The 16,825-nt window shown below is 44.4% G+C and overlaps 1 protein-coding gene across 3 annotated transcripts in view; it reads right to left on the reverse strand.

Moving 5' to 3' along the window:
- Positions 1-12,444: 12,444 nt before the first annotated feature.
- The window catches only part of RCL1 (RNA terminal phosphate cyclase-like 1), a 51,299-nt gene continuing 46,918 nt past the window's right edge, over positions 12,445-16,825 (reverse strand). For all 3 annotated transcript variants that reach the window (XM_014546262.1, XM_014546264.1, XM_014546263.1), the window contains one exon: positions 12,445-13,264. In XM_014546262.1, the coding sequence (XP_014401748.1) occupies positions 13,114-13,264 (151 nt within the window). In that variant the 3' untranslated portion in view covers positions 12,445-13,113. The remainder of the gene's footprint in view (positions 13,265-16,825) is intronic.

Genomic DNA, 16,825 nt, shown 5'->3' on the forward strand with positions numbered 1-16,825 from the left:
CACCAAGTTCGTCACCATCTTGAGAAAAGATGGTATCTCCAAGGCCACCAAGATGGCTGTTCAGGGAAGATTGTCATGGAGGAGAGAAACAAAATCCTGGGTCGGGGATTTTTATTTTATCGTTGCTCTCAGTTTTTTATATACCACTTAAAGGTGTCAAATTCTGAAGTTGGAATTATCCTTAAGGATAACCTACTCTCTGGGGGGGGGGGGGGGGGGTGGGAATGTCAAGGGGGGTGGGAGGAAGGAGACATATGTAATACTCTTTGTAATACTTTAAGCAATAAAACAAAATTTAAAAAAAAAGGATAACCTACTCTCACATCGTATCATGTGCCAGCATGGATATAGGTCCAGGGGAAATCCAGCCAAAAGACCCCCGGGGACACACAGTAGAGTGTAGAGTTCTTGGCCAGCTTCTCTGTGCCCAGCTGGCTTCCACACTCATGTGACTCACCCCTACCCCTCTAGGCATCTCCTTCTAACGCCCATCTCTTGAAGGTTTAGAATTTCACCTTGCTCCAGGTACATCACTTTTGCAGTTCTAAAAGGTTTCACTTTTGTTGATAAGAGGAAACAGAAAAAAAAAAAATACTCAATTTATCACCATTTCTTTCTTATAGACTCTATAAGAAAAAACCCAATACACAAAACTATCAGGTCCTTAGCAACCCAGAATTGTAGTTTCTATGTACCAATGATTCAAATGTACCATGGCAACCGCCAGTCTGGCCACTGTAGATTTCACTTAGTGCAAGAGAAGAAAGGATGAAGTAAAGGTGGGGATAGATCCAGACCCCTCTGGGAAGCAATCAGCAGAGAGAAAAGAGCAAGAAGGAGAGTCCCAAGTATAGCTGGTGCCACAGGCATTCTCGGGTCAATGATGTGAAGGGCGTCCCAGCTTGAGCAAATAAATAGCATCTTCCTCAGAGTGATCACCTGGGAAGATGAGATCCTTATTTCAAAAAAGGAGCCCTTTGCTCTGGCCAATGTGACTCAAGTTGGTTGGGCATGGTCCTGTACACTAAAAGGTTGCTGGTTCAATTCCCAGTGTGCATGCGCGCACCCACACACACACACACACACACAGAGGAGCCCTTTGTTATAAATATCTAGAAAACTATCTGTAGCCTTAGGTTTTATACGTTTCATTCCAGATGTCCTCAGCAATGGCAAATGTTTTCGGGACACATTTGATGATGAACAGTGTAAAGTCACTTGGAATGAAGTCCAGTCAATAAGCTAACAAATTCCATTTTAAGTCCAACTCTAGGTGTGGCTAGCTTAGTGATTTTCTCTTATGCCTTGTAAAATTTCCCAGAAGGGAAGGGGACACTGGTCATCATGCCACCAAACAACAGTGTTAGGTCCAGTGTACCAAGTGCATTGTCTAGTAGAGTCAGTGCCACTGAGAAAGAGTCCTTATCCTTTGAAGACAACTTTTCTAGGTCTGTGGCAGCCTCATGTTTGAGTCCTGAATCTTGTCCCCCAACCCCCAGCTCCCTGTTAGAGGTCCTTTGCCAGTCTTTCTCAAACCTAGCATTCAGGGCCAAAAGTGGTTCTTCCAGACATCCCACTGCAGCTCAGTGCCTCCTTCTAAATCACGCCAACAATAGGGAATACCTAAAGCCAAAAGCGATGTACCCTCCCAATCTCACATGCCTGAGCTATTCCTTTTAACAACATAGAGTGTATTCCTCCATTTATTTTCTCTCTGGGGACTCTTAAGCGTGCTCTTTTACCTAAATCATTGACCATATTTTGCAGGCTAGACAGAGTCCACTGCAGTGGCCACAGTGGCTACACACCCTCTGCAGAGCCTTAAGTAGGTTGTGATTATGTTGGGCCAGGCTGGCTTCATTTTTAAGTCTGGAGATCTCAAGGTATGACCAGCTAGCAGCCACAACCAGGGTGGGTTATGGGATAAGCAAGGCTGTGCTGCTGGGCTTGTCCAAGTGGCAAAGTCAGCAGTGCTTACTGGTTCTAGGGCCAGGATCTAGTCCGAACTCTGCCCTGTCCTGGCTGTGCTACATGGGCCAAGTCGCTCTGTCCTTCAACTTCCTTACCTGGTGAGTTGGAATAAGTGGGAGCCAGTTGGGAAACTGCCTATGGAGCCACTCTGTAATGTAACAGAGAAAACTGTATTGGTCAGCATTCTGCTTAAGGAGCATTCTGAATGTTGTTTAAAGAATAGTTTGATAAGCTTCTGGGTATTTAAAGGGACAGAAGAACATTTCTGTATTACATACTTGCTGCCTTGGCCTGTGCAGCATCCATTTCCCTATATCTTGGCACCAGAAGCCATATTTTCCTTGGGAAACCACTTCCCCCACTTCCAGTGCATGTGGTTTGGGAGTTGGACTCCCATATGGTTTGACTCCACCAGGCTCTAGGAATTGGCATGTGACCCAGGCATGGCCAATCAGAGCAGCCAATCTCTCTGGTTCCTGGTTGGGCAAATAACCTAAATCAATTCCATGTTTTTCAACTCTTTGGGGATATTGTTAGGAACTATTAGAGAAAATTTCTGTTGGGGCTGCTGGGAAGACATGACGTAAACCAAGAACTTCTGATGGTCTCTTAATACCATCAGTAGGGAGACTCTACTAGAGAACAAAGCAGGAGAAAGACTAGAGATAGGGAGCAAAAGTGATGGTCTTAATGGCATCTTATAAGCCCCTGGATACAGCTAGGCCCAAAATGAGATGCATCCTTGGACTTCTCCTTTAAATGAGTCAATACATTCCCACTTTTGCTTAAGCCTTTGTATTCAGTCACTTACACTAAAAAAGAAAATCTTGATTAATATAACTGAAAGGGGGAATGCATGGGCAATAAAAGAGGACAAAACAGGTCTACTGAGAAGACAAAAACTGGAGTGCTACCTCTAGCATCCTCCATGTCTAGCATCTACCCTTCCTTCACAAAGTGCTCATCCTCTCAACTCTAAGTTAGTACTGAACAAATATTTAAAGAATATCATTTGAAAGGACACCAAGGTATGACCCTCTAGAGTCATTCACATGTCATGATTCAGAGCTGATCGGACCATGTTCCAGTTCTGTGACTTTGAATAAGTGTCAAAGCTCCTCTAAATCTAAATAGATGTGCCTGTGAGGATGAAATGAGATAATGTTCATGGAAGTGTTATGAAATCCATAAAGCAGTCAGGGCAAATTGAACACTTGGCACCATGGAAGGCTGCTGCTTGTAGAGGAAGACATCCCGAGGGAAGAAAGCACTTCATCTCAAAGGGAGAAGGCTCAGTTTAGACAGCATCTTAGTAACAGCAGATCGGTGATGTCAAATGGAACTTCATCTCTTTGAATGATGATTGAGAATGACTTAACAGTTTTCCCCCTTCTCTCTCCTAACCTACTTCCCCATGCACATAAATACAAGCAGACAGTCAAGGTATGTGCCAAGAAGTTCAAACCTTCCAGACCAGCGGTCGCCAACTGGTGATCTGCAGATCACTGGTGGTCCGTGAGGTGTCTGAAAGGTTGGCAACCGCTGTTCCAGACCGTTCCAGAATAATCACATTACCAAAGTAGGTAACCAACAGACGACTACTATTGGGGGGGGGGAAATAATTATACAACAGTCACTCCAACCTTTTCAAAAAAGCATGGGGTCCTCTTTTAAAATATCTAACATTTTCACAGACCTGTCTTCTACATGATAGAATATGTAAGTACGTAATGGGAAGAGTACAAATTCAGTAATGCTTCACAATGAATTCATGGGTTATTCATAACAGCAATAGTTCTTAATATTGGGAAACAGTCACAAAAGAATGTACAAGTCGTATTACGTGTGCAGTCCTCTGGGGCACGTGACTTCCCTAGCAAACAGATAAGACAAGTAGAACAGCCCTGAGGGAACAGAGCAGCTGACCGGCTGCTACTCTGGGAGGGGGAGGCAGCCCCCTTGTTCTGACACAGCTGTTTCCTCGGTATTGTCAACAAAGGCACTCACCACATGCTCTTTTCCCTCCAAGGTTAAGTTGCTTTACACTTCTTTTTGCTCTCTTCTTCCTTTCAGGTAGATGGTCAGAGAGTTCAAGTTCTCTTCATTATTTCCTAACCTGGGTCACAAATTCAGGTCTCTGAACCTTTGCAGCTATTTCACCTTCTGAACTCCCCAAAGACAAAGCTCAAGTCTGCAAATAGCACCTATTCAGATTGTCAAGAACTGCAGAAGTTTATCCCTGGTGTACAGCAGCGATTTTCAAACCTTTTTCGTCTCATGACACACATACACCAATTACCAAAAGTCTGCGGCACACCAAAAAATATATCTTTTGCTGATCTGACAAAAAAACATAGGTCTAATATTGATTCATTCACACCAGATGGCTATTGTGTTGGCTGTTATCATTTTTTTATTTGATAAATTAAGGGAAAAGAGGTCAGTGCCCCAGTCTAAATAGTCAGGTATTGCATGTTTTAAAAATTCTTACGGCACACCAGCTGAAAATCGCTGACAGGATCTAAGCTTTAAAAAGCACCCACGTTAAGTTCTGGAAAGCCCATCAGCAGAGGAGTGGGGGTGGCCAGGGCTTGTTAAAAACCCATTTAAAAAGCCCATCCCAGGTCCACTGCCTTATGGACCCTGTCTCTGCATCTTGGTGGTAACTGCTAGCAGGTGGTGCCTCGGTCAGAGTTCTCTGAAAATCCAGGTGTTTGGGGGCTCAGGCTTGGCCTAAGAAGTATGGCCAACCATTTCTCCATGGTCCCCCTCTCCAGGAGGTTCTCCCTGACCCATTATCAAGACGGGTAATCTTCCACAATGCTCTGGCACTTTCCCTGGACCCTCCCAATCAACAGAATTTCTACACACACCTTCCAACCCCTTGCTAAGAGCTCAAGCGGGCTCTCCTGCCACGTGAAGGCTCTGGGCCCAAAAGAAAAGAACAATGTGACTCTCAAGAAACAGAAGAGGTTATAATTATCACATGATGGGAAAAAGGTAAAGTCCCAGCCTATTCACATACCTGACCCCTCTAATTCCTAGAAGCCCAGAAGATGGTAAAGGGCTGGATGGGGCTGGTGGCCACTGACTTGAAGCTCATGTGTGTGGGTGGTCGATGCTATAGGCTGGGGCAAGGATTAGGTATGAGGCCTGGATTTTCCACCCGGTTCCCTACAACTGCTCAGCTTCTCACAAATCCTACATAATCAAGAATGGAACAGTTTGCCTTTTCCTTGACAAGCCTATGAGACCAGGAATCCCTAAAGCATGATCTGCAGAATAAGAGCGCTACATGCAATACCTTTTCTTGGAGGGGGGTGGGGTAGGGTAGGGAAAGCAGGGTATGGAAAGTCCCGTGGTCAAGTCAGCTTAAAAACAGTGGGTTAACCAACAACAGCTTCAGCTGCCGTACTTCTCGGAACTATGCTAATGTATCTAGTGACTCTCCACTTCTGGGCTGCAGAGTGCAATGTCGTCTACACCTCTGTTGTGCCCTTCGCAGGGAAAGCATCCCATGATGCTAGTGCACCATGGAACATGCCTGGGAAGTGCTACAGCAGCCCGAACGGGCTCTAAACTGGAGGTAAGCACAGTGGTCTGACTCCTAATCCTGCTGCTGGCCCTGAAAGAGGGCTAAGGTGCAGGAGCCTAAAGCACTTATCCAGCACTCTAGGCAGGCCGCCCCGTCAAGATCACCTCCATCCGTGGTACCTCCTTCCCCAGGCCCCTGCCACATCACAAGTAAGTCACTTGTGTGTGTGCTTTGTTTTCTTTCTTTGAGGGAAAATGCAGAAGAGTGGGACAAAGGGGATGCCTGAACTTTATTTACCTTGGAGTGGATAGAAAATCACAAGAGTTGTACCTGAAATTCTTAATATAACTAAGCATACAGGCATGCATCCATAAACAGATCTGTATACGTGTGTGTATATATATACACTACATAAAACTATAAAACCAAAATAGTGCAAATTACTGGAAAGTAAGAGAAACATCTATCACACTCCCATTCTAATAACCTGTCATCACTTATATTAGTATATGTCTTCACTGTTTTTCCATAGGCAGCTCTTTATGTTGTTTTTTAATTCTTGTATTCTAGGAAATGGAAAAAAGCTCCATCTTCGTCCCCTACTCCTGACTCTGCCATTCCAGACACTGCGGAGGCTCCTCTCCTTCAGACCGGCCCCTACTCTTCCTCCTGACCCACAACTCACACGCTGCTCCACCGGAACTGGTCACTGCCACTTCTCCCCATGTTAGCATCCTGGATGTGCTCCCGCTTTAGCTCAAGAATACCACTGGCTAAAATGATGAACTTTTGCCCAGTGTTCGTATCAACCTTGGCCTTCTGGATACAAAGATCTTGCCTTTGTCAGGCATCATTTGTTGAACTGAGTTCATCCTAGCCTGCCCAATTCTATACCACAATGCTGGAAGATTTTTGGATGGTGAAAGATGGTGGTGGGCAGGCAGTATTGTGGGACATTCTTTTAAGAATATTCAGGGAATTAGTTAATGCAAACCTATCGTGGACAACTGTTGTTTCTGCCTTCCCAGTGTCTGCTCTCCTCTTTGTAGAAAGCATTCAGCTTTTGCTTTTGGAACCGCCTCTTAATCCACACCATTTGGGCGAGGCTGACATCACTACCACTCCAGGGCTGAGAACAGAACCCACAATCTGGTCAATGAAAGCATGCTGGAGTCAGCAGAGGGAGACACAATTCTGGGAATGATAATTTTTTAAGTATTGGGTAATGGGAATCTGCCCAGTAAGGTTGCTGGGAGAATAGAATAATAGCGAATGCCTGCTGGAGAGGGAAGAGAACACTGAGGAAAGCAGAGCTGAAAGGTGGAGGAGTTTTCTGATGACAATGCAGTCCTTTACATTGTACTGGTAGACTGCATTACAGTCTGATGATACTGCAGTTCCTCGCTTTGGTTTGGTACACACAGTAGCTCTGGGATCTGACAGCCCTGAAGTAGTCCTGCCTTTTCACTTCCCCCTGACTGGATGGTTCCTGTTGGAACATGGTGAACTGCACGGAGATGCCTGCAGGCCCTCTTTTTACCTCAGTAACATTTGGCATGGGCAGTTGATCCCCAACACGCATGCAGGTGCTATATCTTGTCTCTGGTCTTCTTTTCCTTTTAATTTTTTATTCAATTCATTTTTTTATTTTAGGGAGATAGAGGAAGGGAGAAAGAGAAAGAAACATCAATTTGTTGTTCTACTTATTTATGTATTCACTGGCTGATTCTTGTATGTGCCCTGATCGGGGATCGAACCTGTAACCTTGGGTATCGGGATGAGACTCTAACCAGCTAAGCTACCCAGCCAGGGCTTGTCTCTGGTCTAGCTGAGTATATACAAGTCCAGATGTAAAGATAAACCCTGTAACTGATGCTGGCATTAACCTGTTAGGAGACTGCTTTGAATCCCCACCAGGGACTGAACAGCTAAAAGGAATCCTAAGCATTTAATACATAACCATTATGTTAATAAATACTCTCAATACAGGGTGGGCAGTAGGTATTTCCCAGCTTGCGGATGAGGAGACTCATCTCTGGGGGAGGACCTGCGCAGTGCCACGCACCTACTGACACAGCCAGGGTCCCAACATAGGTCTCATTCCTGACCCTTTGCTACTTCCACAGTGCTCTACTAAAACTCAAGAAATCAAAAGCTTTCCTCATAAATGATTGAATTAATCTTTTAAAAAAATAAAGCTTTCAGAAACAGCTTTAAAATCATAGCCACGCCAAACCTAAAAAGATGAACCCAGCCCATACTATCCTAGGTTAACAGGAAAGAGAACTACGAAACAACTGTGTGGTGAGAGCTAGACAGGAGAGGCACCCAGGGGTGATGAGGACACGGTGGGGGCTAGCTCAGCAACTGCCGGGGCTTTGAGACTTGACTAGGTGGCTCAGTGAGGGGAGCACTACACAGCTTTACTCTCGAGGCCTCTTATGGCAGGATTATTAAACCACACATGTTAAAACGCAGCCATATCCCAAAGTTCTGAAGTGCTTTTTTATGACTTTGCCTTTTAAATTGCTTGACCAGCAACTCATGTAATAGATGATTAACTATGATTCCTTGGCAATCATGGGGGCTTGGAAATGCTTATGAAGAAAAAAAAGTCTCCCCTATATTGTTTTTAATATTCTAACAAGGTGGGAATTGTTTCATTTTGAGAATACTTTACTATTTTTGCTCTTTTCTTTGCATAATTTGGGGCCAATGTTGTTTTCCCTATGTTTGTTTGTTTTTTGAAAACATTTCCATTGGTTTTTCAAAAGTTTACAGATCTTAAGCACGATGCCTTTAATTGCCTAACAGATAAAATAGCAGAGGTCGAAACTATGCGGGAAGGTCCAGAAACCAAGTGCACTCAGCACTTAAAATAGCCCGAGGTCAGTTGTCGTGACCTGATACTGGATCTCTGCATGTAGCAAGCCACGCACCATTTCAAAATATAAGGTCCCCACGAATATCTTTCCTTAAAGACAAGAAAGGGCTTCCGAATGCCTGACCACTCCCAGATGCAGCAGGAAGAGGCAGCTGTCTCCACCATTCCCCTTCCTTGGGAACACCCTCTACTCCTAAAACAGAGACAAGGTGCCCAACGGCCTCCAGAGAGCCCAGCAGCAGTCCCGCTCTCACGGCTGTGGTGACAGAGTAGTCACAGATTGGACACGTGAAGTTGTCATGTGTATTATTGTTGGGCTGGTTCATTTTCCTTCGTCTTTAAGTTGGCCTCTGATTTCTAGAAAGTCACCTGCTTGCATCCATTTGAATATACAGTTCCCAAATCATAGCAGAAAGTGTTAAAATCAATCTGAATATTTTGGGAGGTAAAGATCTTTAGGGGGTTAGGAATGGGGAGGAAACACAGAAATAACGAGTGCCCGGAGAACTCAGAGAAAACATCTCAATGTTTAAAAAGGTTATACAATGCAACTAACCTTCCTGCCACCCCAAATAAACCTGTAAGAATAAGGGAGGGGCAGAAGAGGCAAGAGGACATCGTCCTGATTTTTCTGACCATCGCACACATCTCCCCAATTCCACAGAGGACACCCCAATGTGGAGAAGTGAATTACTTAAGGCTGTCACAGCTGGTTAGGAGCTGAGCTGGGGCAGAAAGCAAGATGAGCCTCACTTACTCTTGAGGTGCCCATCACCTCCCCTGCAGGTCCCAAGAGAGGTCTCAGCAGAGCAGGGGGCACATCCAGAGCCACTAACATCAGGACCAGGAGGAGGAGTAAACACTCTGCCCTGACCCATCAACAGGTGCTGCCCGAGGCCCCTGCCTCAGGTATGGGGTCAGACTCTCTCAGCGATATGGGCCAAATGTGACAAAGAATCAAAGCAGTCTCCAACCCAGGCAGCCCCTGACAAAATGAGTTTTTATTTCCTTGACAGTAAAGGAATGATGTGGCTTGGCCTTCGTCAGATGCCAAACATTGATCAATTGTCCCACTCAAATGGCTTCTTAGAGCTAGCCCACCAGGAGCACGAAAAGACCCGGCAGCCTATTGGCATTCCCTTGAGCTATTTAGTCACTTCTGAATACGGGCCAGAGTTCTCTGCACATGGACACTCAAGGCCCAGGTCACTACCTCTCCTCCACTCTGGAGCCAGATAAGGAATAATGGAAACCCAGGCTGGGCACACAGCTATGGTACTGCTTCCCACTCGTCACAGACTGGCTAAAATTGCCCATGGGCACCTCTACAGGTCTCCAACAAAGAACCAGCAGGAAAACTCAATGGAAACGCACATTCTAATCCTCTCACCATGACCAAGGCCCCAATAAATCCATTTCTTCACCCTGTCTCGGTCCCCTCATCTCACCCAGGTGAATCCTTTGGGCTCAGCTAAAACTGTGGTAATTTAGTTCCTTGCTGTTTCCTTTTCTCCAGGTACCTTTGATTTTACCCGCTTCTTCAAGCCTCCTCTAATTCATCCTGCCTACATCCTTCACTGCCTTTTGCACCCTCAACTCTTCCCCTCAGCCACCTTTGGCCTCTCCTGGGAGCCTCCCAACACCAATGACCTAATGGGAAGTGGCCACCTCCTGGTCTCTAGTTGTAGAGGGACTGAGAGGACAGGGTCACGCTGCAACTTAAGTTTTGGGTTGTTTTTTTTTTTGGTTGGGTTTGTAATCGGTGATGTCCTTCACCACTTTTTATCAGAAAAGATAAAACAAAACCCCATGAGGCTTAGCTGCCTTATGACGGCAATTTGGATTTCCACAGTCTCCTGTTGCTCTTTCCCCATCAGCATGGCATGTTGCAATGCCCTAGCTTCCTCCACCCCTTATCAACTGTCTCGATGAATATGGCAACATAATCATGATGATGGAGGGGGGCTAGCTGGTGTTTACACAGAATATAGTTGAAAGGTGTCAACAGGCGAAGCAGGGCCTGGTAAATGACAGGAAGGTAAAGGCAATGATTCTCCCATGACCCCAATAAGGTTATGCTTTAAAAAAAAACAAAAAACCATCACTAGTCTCATTGAGGGTCTATCTCAGAGTGTTCTATCTCTGTTGAGGGAGCAGATAAGCCAAGGCAGAAAACCAAGCCCCAAATGCTGGAATCTCTCATCAAACTACCCCGGGGTAGCTGGACCAATCAGGAGCTAAGCTAAGAACAAGGCTGAGGCCACAGGAGCTGATTGTCACTAAGATGTGCCAGCGACCTGCACAGGATGGCTTCTTCCCAAGAGTGGTGCTGCTCCTCTTGGGCATTTCAGAAAAAGGGCTGGGGGCAGGCTGTTTAAATATTAAATGTGTCCTCTTTTTTGGCCATATCATCACCACTACTGCCAGATATTGCCACTCCAAAAGCAGCTGTGCCAGATGGGAGGCTGGAAACCAACAGCCACTTCTGTGCTTACAGCAGATAGGGGCACACGCTCCTTCTGATGCTTGCAATGACCTGCCTGGAGTCCATATGACACCCTAAATTGACCAACAGTACCACTGCCACAGCTTCTTTGACGGGACGAACACTCCTGTAGAGGAGTATTTGACATGCAGCCCCTTGGTTTCGTAGCCAAACATTGGAAGATCTGGGCTCAAACGTCAGCAGCACTAAGTAAGATTTCAGCGTGTGAGGTATGCAAAATTCTCAGATGATGGACAGATTCCCATCCCCTGGCCAAAGTCTAATCTAGGTATGCTATGATCAGATGACCTGAAGATAGGAAGGCTATCCAGGGAGGACTGCCATCTGAGTCATTTAAAAGGAATGTTTTCCTCAGCCCGTACAAGAGGAAGTGAGATTCAAAGCACGTGAAGGATCTGAAGCAACAAGACAGTTTGATGCGCCACTGCTGGCTTGAAGACTGGGCGAACCAAGTTATGAGAAAAGGGTGCAGTCTCCGTAAGCTCAGAGTTGGCCCCACCCAGCCAGAAATGAGGACCTCAAGTCCTACAACCTGAATGTTGCCAGCTGAGTGACCTGGAAGCACATTCTCAGCACTGGCTGACACCTTGACATCAGCTGTGAGACCCTAACAGAGAATTCAGCCAAGCCCACCAGGACCTCCAACCTCCAGAACTTTGAGATGATAAATATGTTATTATTTTAAGCTGCTAAGTTTGTGGTATGCAGCAACAGAAACTAATACAGCATGGGAAGCTCTCAGCAAGCAGAGTGCACAGTTCAAAATGGTCTGGCTTTCCTCAATGTTAGCCTCCATCGCCACATCCTCCCACACCCCAGACATAACAGCACAGACTTGCTCAGGCCCCATTCACTGAAAAAGAAAAGGGTGCCAAGAGGATTAGGGAGGCAAAGACTTTTCATACTTCCAAAGCCCACCCCAGGAGGGGAATCCCACTTGGAATCCTAATAGAATTAGATCTTCCCCCTTCTACCAACTCCAATGCCATAACTGCAACCCTTAGTATTCCTAGACATTCGTGCTGGGGAGGCCTTTACCTGGCCCCCTTCTCATATCTGTGTTCACTGCAAGCAATCTGGAGAGATTAAGTCATGTCCACACCTGGAACAAGAACAGGTGTGCTGAGGGGGCAGAGTCCCCAAGCACGCATGTGCCTTGCCTGTGATGCAATCCACTGCGTGAATGGCATCTTCCTGGGCCCCTCCACGTCACCATGTGGGACTTGGGAAACAGGAGGAACCAACACAAACATGAAGTCATGCTGCTCGCTGTGCTCTGAGTGACAGTTCTCTGACTCTGAGTGAGGACTCTCGTGTATTCTGCTAGCATCCATGAAACATTAATAATCTAACTTCCTAGCTTATACGTGAGGCAAAATTCCAGACTCTGACATTATTACACTAAGATCTTTAAGTCAGGTGGTCTAATGTCTTAACATTATAAATTTCAAAGGAACAAAATATCCTTTTTGAATATTCTTGTGGAGGAAATAAATTTTACATTACAGAGTTATTATGAGAATAAGAAAATGTATAGCACAACTGAGATAGAGAAAATATCCAGTAACTTTAATTGGACCCCTTCCTCCCCAACCCCCCATCCCCCAGGCACTCATCCCCACACACACAATGAACCAGACAGGGAGCAGAATCTGTCTCCAAGACAGCTGGGTCCAATCCAACGATGAGGGATGAAATGGTCTCATATACCGTTTTTTTTTCTTTCTGAAATTTGCATAACACTGCGTTACTCATAAAGAGTTTCCACTGTGGTTGTCTCATTTAATCCCTACACAGGAACCAAGGTTCAAAGAGGTCCGTCCTTGCAGAAAGAACAGTAACAGATGCCACAGGTCTGGAAAACGGCCACACGACAGGAACCCAGGGATGTGGGCCGAGGAAGCACGGCTGACACGGAGCTGTGCCGATGGTCTAGCAGCGTGACTGTGTCCTGCAGGCCTGTTCTTTGTCCAGGTAAGCGAAGGGAGCACATCGCGACAGGCCTCCTGAGGAATGGCAATACCACTGGAGAAATGGCTGGAAACCACACGATATAAATATGTCTTTTATTTGCATATTCTGATTGTTTTTAAATGGAAAGTGAAGAAAGGCCTCAATACCCGAGGCTATGCTGCCCTGTTTGGACTTAGTCCCTCTGGGTCCTTGGCAGCTGCTGCTTTGTCTGTAGGCGTTGGGGCCTTTGATCCTGTGACAGTATCACTTGAGGGTCTTGCTAAGGTTGGAGAAGCCGATGCCAACACAGGTCATGAGCACTTTATCCCCACCCTTTCGTTCTTCGCCACACGGCTTGGTTTCAATTTTAAACATAATCTGGAAAAAGCTCTTCAAATGCCGCAAAAATTCTATCCTAAAATATAAAAAAGGGGAAGAATGAAAGAGGAATTTGATTTTTTTAAAATATATTTTTATTGATTTCAAAGAGGAAGGGAGAGGGAGAGAGAAAGAGGGAGATACATCAATGATGAAAGATAATCATTGATTGGCTGCCTCCTGCTCGCCCCCCAATTGAGATTGAGCCTGCAACCTGTGCATGTGCCCTGAATGGGAATCAGCCAGAATCAAACCGTGACCTCCTGGTTCATAAGTCGACGCTCAACCACTGAACCACACCAGCCAGGCAGAATTTGATTTTATTTAAAGTTCTCCTCCACCTAGAACCCAAGCTTTTGATTTCAAATCAAGAGGAATGACCAAAATTAAGCAATTCTTATCAAGCTGATTAAATAATATTTTTTTATAGCCCACCAGCTTCCAAAGAGGATTTGTGTGTGTGTAGAGATGCACACAATACAAGCAGATGGCTTAAAGAAATAATGTTAGAGGTTAGTCCTGTCCTGCACCCGTGTTACAGTGGACATAAATGTGGCATTACTCTGAGTGGCTCCTGCAAAGAGAGAAACACATACTGTCACGATTCACAGCGTCATGCAGTAAAACCAAAGCAGAATGACTACTGCTGACGCCAAAACAGAGATGTGTCTCTTCATTCCTCAACCTCGACAACCCCCTTCCACTCAGTTAACAAATATTTACTGAATGCCTACAATGTGTCAGGCACTGTTCCTGGTGCAGGAGATGATGCAGTCAACTAAAAATCCCTTCTCACATGACGTTTTTCAATCTAATGGGCAGACAAGGGAAGTTAAATATTCTTGAAAGGGGAAATTTAAATAGCAAACAAGGCAGATGAGGAGGAAATGTGGGTATAACAACAACTGTGTGTACATGGAAGGAGGCAATATTAAATAAGGCGGCCAGGAAAGTGCTCACAGTAAATATGGCGAGAAGTTTCATGAGGCTGTTTCTTGCATCTCCCTTAAGACAAAGCTACGGCTTCACCCCAAGAGTACCTTGGGAACAGCAAATCTGTGGCAGGACCACGGTATGAGTATGTAGGCTTCTCCTGGGCTGGCCTATAAGACCCACCTGAAAAACTCATTAATCATACAGGTTCCTGAAGGCTCTGATCCACTGGCAACTGGTGGGGAAGGCAAATCCATGTGGAAGAGCCCAGAATCACAGGCACACGTAAAGAGTGTCCCTTCCCACCCTTTTCCAGGCCCTGTCTCTCCAGTACAGAGGAGCCAGAAAGCTATTATTCACAAGCACCCCTGATGGTTTTTATCAGGCAAGTGTGAAAAACATTGGTTTAGTTAGGAACAGATGGTCTGTATACCTGAAATAAAAGTACTCCAGCAATCTTGTGTTGTGCTGCCAATCAAACCATCCAAACTCCCTACCCCAGCCAGATGGTTCTCAGCACTGAATGTTCATGGGATCACCTGAGGAGCTTTCAAAATACCGATCCTGATATGCAGGTCAATGGAACGGAATTGAGAGTCAAGAAATAACCCCTTTACATTCAACTGATTTTCAAAAAGGGTGTCAAGATAATTTAACAGGAAAAGAATAACCTTCTCAATAAATGGTGCTGGAACAACTTCACATAGGCCCTTTCTTCACATCATACACAAAAAATAACTCAATACTGACCCAAGATCTGCATGTAAGAGCTAAAACTATGAAACTCACAGAAAAAAACAGGAGTAAATCTTCATGATCTTGGGCTAGGTGGTGGTTTGTTAGACACAACAGGAAAAGCAGAATGATGAAAGAAAAAATGAATAAATTGGACGTCATAAAAATTAAAACCTTTTGTGGACACTATCAAGAAAGTGAAAATACAGCCCCCAGGGAGAAAATATTTTAAATCATATATCTGATAAGGGTTTAGTATATAGAATATATAAAGAATTCTTACAACTCAATAATAAAAATCCAAATAACCCAATTTAAAAACGGGTAAAGGATCTGCAAAGACATTTCTCTAAAGAAGATATACATATAACCAATAAACACACGAAAACATGTTCAACATCATTAGTCATTAGGGAAGTGGAAATCAAAACCACTATGCGATACCACTTCACACCCAATAAAATGGTTACAGTAAAAAAGCGCTAATAACCAATGAGTGGGTCAGATAAAAAATAGTCACCACTGTGGAAAAGTCTGGCAGTTCCTCAAAATGTTAAACAAGGAGTTATCATGTGATGCAAGAATTCTACTTTTAGGTATATACAGAAATGAAAACATGTACCCCCACAAAAACTTGTACACAAATGTTCAAAAGAGCATTATTCATGATAGTAAAAAAGTGGAAACAACTCCAATGCCCATTAACTGATGAATGGATAAACAAAATGTGGTACATCCATACAATGGAATACTATTCAGCCATAAAAAGAAACAAAATATAGGTACATGCTACAATATGGATGAACTTTGAAAACATTATGCTAAGTGAAAGAAGCCAGTCACCAAGAAACTCATTGTATGATTCTATTTACACAAAATGGACAGAACAGGCAACTCTATTATAGAGACAGAGAGCAGATTAGTGATTGCCTTGGGCTGGGAGGATTGGGAGGAATGGGACAGAACCATGAATGAGTAAAGGGTTTCTTTCCGAGATGGTGAAAATGTCCTAAAATTAGATGGTAGTTATATTTACTTTGTGAACTTTGTGGATATACTAAAAACCATAGAATTGTAGGTACACTTTAAGGTAGTATATGAATTACATTTCAAAAAAGCTACTTAAATAAATAATATATATTTCTGAAGTTAAAAAGAAATATTGATCCCGGCTCGCACCCTCAGAGTATATAAAAACTCAATCTAATGTCTTCTGCAATGAATTTCCCATCCCTTTCTGTCCCTCTGTCCTAATCAATCTAGTCCAAGTAGAGAAAGACAAAAAGGAGAAAAGGGGGCCCAAACAATTCCTCACCCTGTCGGGCTGACATGACCGGCATGTCAGTGGTTAAGAAATGAAACAGGAACTCCCTGGAGAGTATTTCTGATAAATGCTACATGCACACCAAAAAATTTCTTATTTCTTTTTTAATTTTTTTCCCATTTATTTATTTATTTTCAGAGAGAGAGGAAGGGAGAAGGATAGAAACATTGATGAGAGAAACATCATCGATCTGCTGCCTCCTGCATGTCCTCTACTGGGGATGGAGCCTGCAACCCAGGCATGTGCCCTGACTCAGAATCAAACCAGTGACTTATTGGTTCCTGGGTCGATGCTCAACCACTGACCCACACCAGCTGGACATCACCTCTTTTTAAAAATTAGAGAGAGAGGAGGAGGGAAGGGGAAAAGGAAGGGCGGGGGGAGAGAGAAACATTGATTTGCTGTTCCACAACAAATGTTATTTATACATTCATTGGCTGCTTCTTGTACGTGCCCTAATCAGAGATTGAACTTGCAACCTTGGTATATCGGGACAATGCTCTAACCAACTGAGTTACCCGGCCAGGGCCAACTCCTCTCTCTCCACTGAAACCCATTATACACGATAGGCATTACGTCTGGCATTCACTAATGAGGCAAGAAATA

Source organism: Myotis brandtii, unplaced genomic scaffold (assembly GCF_000412655.1).
Source record: "Myotis brandtii unplaced genomic scaffold, ASM41265v1 scaffold44, whole genome shotgun sequence".
NCBI lineage: Eukaryota > Metazoa > Chordata > Mammalia > Chiroptera > Vespertilionidae > Myotis > Myotis brandtii.